At 35.2% G+C, this 7,173-nt stretch overlaps 1 protein-coding gene across 6 annotated transcripts in view; it reads left to right on the top strand.

Annotated features, from left to right (window-relative positions):
- The first annotated feature begins 2,614 nt into the window (after nt 1-2,614).
- Nucleotides 2,615-7,173, top strand: part of LOC111381869 (serine/threonine-protein kinase CTR1-like) — a 12,753-nt gene continuing 8,194 nt past the window's right edge. For 5 of the 6 annotated variants that reach the window (XR_002700419.1, XR_002700420.1, XM_023005716.1 and 2 more), the window contains exons 1-6: nt 2,615-2,727; nt 3,178-4,103; nt 4,304-4,602; nt 4,681-4,825; nt 5,716-5,831; nt 6,410-6,615. Coding sequence is in view for 4 of the 6 variants with exons in the window: in XM_023005716.1 (XP_022861484.1) it covers nt 3,210-4,103; nt 4,304-4,602; nt 4,681-4,825; nt 5,716-5,831; nt 6,410-6,615 (1,660 nt within the window). In the remaining 2 variants the exon portion in view is untranslated. Of the gene's footprint in view, nt 2,728-2,825; nt 2,961-3,177; nt 4,104-4,303; nt 4,603-4,680; nt 4,826-5,715; nt 5,832-6,409; nt 6,616-7,173 lie in introns of those variants that run through there. The other variant, XM_023005715.1, reaches the window with a different exon arrangement.

The raw sequence follows: 7,173 nt of genomic DNA, 5'->3' as shown, positions 1-7,173 counted from the left end.
TTGTAATAGTTGAACGCTTCGTTTCAATTAAAACCTCAACACAGTTTTTTTATTAAAAAAAATAAAATTATACGAGTTTTTTTTAACTAAAATCAAAATTTTAATAAATTTTGATAATAATTAATAAAATATGTGATTTAAAAGTTGATAAAAATTATGAATCCATAATATATGTAATTAAAATTAATGATAGATTTTGATTTAAATTTTAATTACATTTTTTAGCTGAACAAACATGAGTTTAACGAGGTCAGATTAAATACTTATCATTGACAGGCTCTATTAAATCAAAAATACAGTTTTTGGGAAAATTTTATAAGAGTTTAAGTATCACACATTTCAAAATCAATAATATAAGTTTCAAACTTCAAAAATCATATTTTTATAAAATTTATTTACAAATTAATGAATGAATGAATTAAATATATTTAGGCATAAATCTATACAATTTGATCATGGATTAACAATTTAATTAGTCGTTTATTATTTTTTTGTCACAAATCAAAATTTTTATATCACAAATTATTTTACGATCACAATTCAAAAAATTTGCAGGTCACATTTTTGTTCATCGATCACAAATTAAAAAATTAATTAGTCATAGATTAATTTTTAGTCACAACATATCAAATTATTAGTCACAATTTATTTCTTGTTCACAAATCAAAAATTTTATTGGTGATATATTATTTTTCGACCACGAATCATAAATTTTATAGGTCACGGATTATTCATCGGTCACATAATCAAAATTTTTATTGGTCATAACTCATTTATTCATTGCAAATTATTAAATTATTAAGTCACGAATAATTTTTCGTTCACAATTTGATCACTCGTGAGTCACAGTCTCAATTTTTAGGTCACATATTACAAATTAATCAATTATTAGTCACAATCGATCAAATAATTGTCGCAAGCATCCAACTCCATCTTATCACACCCACGATCGCGACAACCACCATTACCATTACCACCACCAGACCTCGCAAAATCACAATCGCCGTCCAAACATCAATAAAATCGTCACTCAAAAAAGTTTTAAAAAAAATCGTCCATCCACCCACGATCATCTTCCCAACCGTGCACCACAGCTAACATCACCACCACCACCTCACCGGCCCCCCAAATAGTTGGTCAGAAACTCATACCACACGGTCATTGTAACTGTAACTACCAACATCACCACACGGCCAACACTACCATCACCATTACCACTGCAGCCGTCGCACCACTACCACCTCAATTTCCAAACCACCAAAAAAACCTTTAAAACCACCGTCCATGTGTCCTGTCTTCTGTCGGCCAGATTATCCCATTGAAACATTTCTGGCCACTATATTTTCACCATCACCTCTCCAAATCAACAAACAAATCACCAAGAGCCTCCACCAAACCCATATCTGCCCACACCTAACAAATCAGAAATGTTTGGGTCAAATCTAGCCGGATTAGTTTAGGTTCAATTTTTAATCGGATGGATCGCTTCAAGTACACCGTTGGCATAACCAAATCCTCATATTATATCGCACCACTGCAAGGAAGCTCATTTTGAAGCTCTAGCTGTTACTAACGTCGTGCTGACAAATAGACCCGTCTCCGACGACGTCGTTTTGAGAGAGAGAGAGAGAATTGAGGGTGAATAATCTAGGGTTTGAAATGGTGTAGGTAAATTAATTAATTAATTTTTAAATATATTAATTAATAAAAAAATCTGATTTTTGAAAGAGTAAACTTAGCCCTTGTTTGACCCCATTTTTCCAAGAATTCATTTTTTTAATTCATTTTCAACCACACATTTTTCTATAAAATAATTATACACTTATTTTAAAAAAATTTCTTTACTTTTTAAAAACACATCTTTACTTTTTAAAAACACATTCTCCAAAAAATCACTATTCCACAATGCATTTTATCCCAAAAATGAGAATCAAACATGAGCTTAGTATATAATTTATGAAATAGAATCTTTAAATGTATTAGTTTATGTAATTTTCACTTTTTAAAAATTCATTTTCAATCACACGCGCAAACTCAAAAAATTTTCTTACTTTTTAACCACACTTTCTTAAAAAATTACTATTTCAAAATATATTTTTCTCATAAGCCAAGGGTATAATTCAATGTTTGTCGTTATTATAATTAAAATGATAAAAATAAAATCAATTTTGGCAATCCACATCAGCTCCAGGCTAGCGTGCGCACTCACTACGTGTCAAGCTGGAGGGCTTGGTTAGAGCTGACGTAGGCAATAGAGAAGAGCGGTGGCATATACACCCAGCGCATGTAAGTAGCTAGTTAGATTCAGTGCATTTCATAAAAAAGAAAAAAGGTTGAATCCCAACCTTGAGAGCCCCATTGTCCTTCTCCTAGAGTTTTGTGCGGGAGGTAAATCAAGTAATGTGCCCTAACAGGTCAGGGAATAAGAGCTGTCTGTACACTGCGCCTATAAGAAATCCAATTCCATGTTTCAGGAATCGAACCCCCATACTGCGGCTGCCAGCAAGGCGTGAGATTACCTCACTCTTATCCTTTGCACCACTAGACTATGCCCAGGGGTAGTTCAGTGCATTTCATATATATGTATATACATGATTTTCAATGTTACCACCTTCCGTGTTCCCCTCCAACTTAAGCTTAAAATACTCACCTAAACTTCTTTAACACTTCATCTCCACCACTGACTGCTTCAGCTTTTCTGCGAAACAACAATATATATTTTCACAGGTAGATTCTTTATCTATTTGTTCCAAACATGTATTTGTTTATTGTTTTTCTCTCTTAGATCTGCAAACGAGTACTCTTTTTTCAGTTTTAAATTAGCAATTTTTGACGGTTTGAATATTTCATTCTGGATTTCATTAATCTTTTCATCCTGCTGAATACTTTAGTTTTTCATCAGATTTTGATCTCGGTGTTGAGATACTAAACGCGAATTCCATTCCATCAGTAAATATTAGGTGAAATATATTGTACGTTATTGCTTAATTTCGTTTGTGTTGCAGAAATTGTACGTTCAATTTCGTATCCTGCGTGATTTTGCGGATTTTTTAGTTCTTGAAGGTTGACAGAGATGTTGAGTGAGAAAGATGAAATCATAAAAATGTAAATTGGAAAGAGAAAAGGTAAACGTACGGTTTGAGATTTCTGAAAACTTTACGTTTTTTCTTGTTGCAGCTGTAGACGTTCACGGGAGGCTTGAGTTAAAAATGCCGCATCGAACTACTTACATTTTTCCGAGGCAATTTCCAGACCGCAACTTTGACCCCTCAAAGTTTGCATTGGATCACGAGAAGAAAAGCGATGGAAAGTTTGAGACATGTGATCGTGAAGAGGTCGCTCTCAACCTCACAGGAAAAGAAATTAATCGAGATTCAGAGTCTAAACATTATTGTAAAGATAATACTAGTGATGTTTCTCACGGATTCACGGTTGACAGGATTCACAAAAAACAGTTGGCTGCCTTTTTGAACAGGCTGACCGATAATAAAAAGAAAGACAAATCATTCAATCAAGTAAATCCTGTGAAGATCAGATCAGATGTTGGGGACTTCATTGAAGAGGAAGAACGTGAGCCATTTCTACCACTGCCACCGTCCGCTGTGGTGGTTCCCGATGAGGTGGTTGAGTGTGAATGCCAGGTGGGTAAAGACAGACGCCTGGAATTGGAACGAAAGGTTTCGCTGCAGCAGTTGTCTAATAACGGGAGCAATTATAGTATTGGTGCTGATCATCAAGGGAAGGAGAGGGGATTTGAGAGGCAGCAGTCACTGCAGAGATTTTCTAGTGGAGTGAGCACGAGCTATGCGGAAAGTTTGTTTTCTGAAACTACTTTGGATGGGAATTGGTCGAGTATTACTACTGGGATACTGAAGGATCCAACCACAACAAACGAAGTAGAGGAGGCAAGAGGAGTTGAAAACGTTGGCAATGGATTAGCACAAAGGTATAAAGATGGCTATTACTTGCAGCTCAGTCTTGCTAGAAGGCTTACTGAGCAGGCTACGCTTCTTGCTGAGCCTATGTTAATGCAGGAGTCTAAAAGTGCTGAGAATCTTGTTAGTGGACCTGTTGATGCAGAAACTGCCTCCTACGGACTCTGGGTATTATCTTCCTCCCAGAACAATTTAATTTATTGCTTCAGCAGTAAATCTACTGCCATTCGCTAATTGTAAATGAAATTTAATAGGACATAAGTGATATGATGTAAGAGGTTTGCCTTGAGTTTAATTTATGCAGTTCTAGTTAAAGTATATTTCAAGTCAGTTTCTGAATTTCTCCTGGGGAAATAAATACTTTTCAGGTCAGTGGTTGCTTGTCTTACACTGACAAGATATCAGATGGGTTCTATAACATTTTGGGAATGAATCCATATATGTGGTTGATGTGCAATGACTTGTATGAAGGTAGAAGAATGCCACCTCTAATGGCGTTGAGAACAATTGTACCTAATGACTCCACGATGGAGGTGGTTCTTGTTGATCGTAGTGGGGATTCACAACTTAGGGAGCTTGAGGATAAAGCTCAGGAGCTATATTTTTCTGCTGAAAACACATTAGTTTTGGCAGAGAAGCTTGGCAAACTTGTCGCTGTCTGCATGGGGTAAGTATTGATTTTCTTAGCTTATCATTTAGGATGCCATACACTTTTTCATAAGATATTAAGTTTGTGAAATTTAAGGGGCTCTTTTCCGGTGGAGCAAGGTGACCTTAACGTTGGATGGAAATCGATCAGCCAGAGATTAAAGGATTTCCAAAAATGCATTGTACTCCCAATTGGTAGCCTGTCCATGGGACTTTGCCGGCACCGTGCTATTTTGTTCAAGGTGATTACCTACAGCCTAGCTGCTGTGACAAATAGTCCTTTCCTTGCATTTATTAGCCTGTCTGATTTTCTTAACCTACTCTTTTAAGCTACGTCTGTGGTATTCCAAGGTCATTATGTGTGCAAGTGCATTTAAGGTTGCTGCATTTATCATATGAATATGCCCATTTTCATTTTTTTTTTGAGTTTCAAATTGAGCTCCTGTATATTTGTTGGGTTTACTTATCATTAGTTCTGTGATCCTTTGTCTTCTTTACTTCTAAGCACATAATTTCTGGTAACTGATTGCAGTCCGGGTTTTAACACCATATATACTGAAGGACTTTTGTTTTACATGTGCAGAGAAATTGAAAATTGTTTAATACTTTGCATACCTGTATAAGTTCTAAAACTTAGTTTCTTCTGCTTGGCCTTGTTCTCAAGGAACACGAAAAAATTCTTGCACTAGGCAGTTCTGTCTTTCGACCTCTCTTTTCCTTTTGTGAGTAACTTGAAATCCTTAACTTCATTATTCTATATATTTTATTTATCATCATGACTTCTTCTAAAAAAAATTTAATTATGCTTAAAGGAAACAAGCAATGTCTTTTCTCTTGTATGATGAATTCTTTATTAATTGAATTTCTCTTTTCCTTTGTCTCGGGCTGAAATTAATAATTTCTTGCGACAAAACTGCTTCTTGTTCTCTCCTTTTTCCCTTTTCACTTTTGGGCCTTTTCCATTGTAGGGATTTTTATTTTGGTGTGGGGGTGGGGGGGAATTTTCATTGAATGTACTTAAGCGGTGAATCATATGGGTGCTTTCTCGACGCTTTGGTTTGTTGACGCTCTACTCAAGGCAAGTTAATAGGACTCAGGATAGCAGTATTAATGTGGGACTTTTTTCATCCAGAAACTAGCAGACTACGTTGGTCTGCCATGCCGGATTGCTCGAGGTTGCAAATATTGTGTTTCGGATCATAGATCTTCATGTCTTGTCAAAATCGAGGATGAACGAAAGCTTCCAAGGTATGGTAATCTATTATTTTGTGGCATCATTTTTCTTGTCTTTGCCAAAGTACGAAAAAGACAGATTTAACTTGAGGTTAACCAGGATTGTTTATTTCTTGTTTGCTCAAAATTGTCACATTGTACCTTATTATTGCCATTTCTGATATATTATTTTTGTTATGATAACTGTTAGTTCATATTAACGAAAGTAATAAACTTGTAAAGGCTGCAGACACTTTTTTAATATTGTTTACAAACTTTACATGTTTATGTAGCTTGATGTTTGCATGTCAGGCGCTGCTGCAATAAGAAATATGTTACTAGCTCTTCCATTGATATGCTATGTCTTCGTGTTTTAGTCTTCTCACCTTTATTACTTGAACAACCGTGGGCCTTAAGATGCCGAAATGTAAAATAGAACCTTATTACTTGCTTAGAAATTAATTAACTTGTTATCCAATGAACTTAGGACAGGAATGTATGTAACATTGAGAGCGAGTAACTTGCAATCAGAATCTGTAATTGGTCGCTTAAATTATGTTTATGGATCTCATTGTAAACGAGTTATTCTAAAACTCACATATATCTCTGAGCAGGGAATTTGTAGTTGATCTAGTTGGGGAACCAGGAAATGTCCATGGTCCGGACTCCTCAATCAATGGTGGTGTATTTTCTTCAGTGCCTTCACCATTTCAGATATCACATCTCAAAGAATTTCAACAATCTGAGCTGTCTAATGAAGTAGATCTTCAACTAATGAACTCAAAGTACACTTGTGGTGCTGAAAATCCTTTGTTTTCAGGTTTGTTAGATTTTAAATACCTTTCGATCATCTCATTTGAGTGATATATGATGATAACTGAAGGCCAAAATGAATGACATGATGTTGAGTTTTAGAATCATAGACATGATGCCATGGAAGGCGCCGATAGTTGCTGTACCAATAACGAATTAAATGATTCTGCTCAGTGGGTTTCCATTCAATTTTAAGAGACTTCATACTGATTATCTTTTCGTACACTCCCCTCCATGCATTCTGTGATGTAAAAAATGTTAATCCATCTGTAACTGAAAATTGGAAGTCTTCATTCCCTATCCAATAACAAATTAAATGAATCTGTCAGTGGGTTTCCATCCAATTTTTCTTAGATTTTAAAAATATAAATCTATTTGTAACTGAAAATTGAAAAATCTTCATTCGCTAACTAACTGCAGTCTATAGCATATCTTCTGTCTCAAGTGCAAAATTATGATTTGCTGTGCTATCATATTCATTAAATTCTTAGCTCCTTTCTCATTAAGAGTCATTTTATTTGAGTACTTGTGGTTAGAAGGCAGTATATGGTAACTGAAGAAATGA

This window comes from Olea europaea, unplaced genomic scaffold (genome assembly GCF_002742605.1).
Source record: "Olea europaea var. sylvestris unplaced genomic scaffold, O_europaea_v1 scaffold2388, whole genome shotgun sequence".
Lineage (NCBI taxonomy): Eukaryota > Viridiplantae > Streptophyta > Magnoliopsida > Lamiales > Oleaceae > Olea > Olea europaea.
Note: the sequence above shows the minus strand (reverse complement) of the source record. Positions and strands in the feature narration are given on the sequence as shown.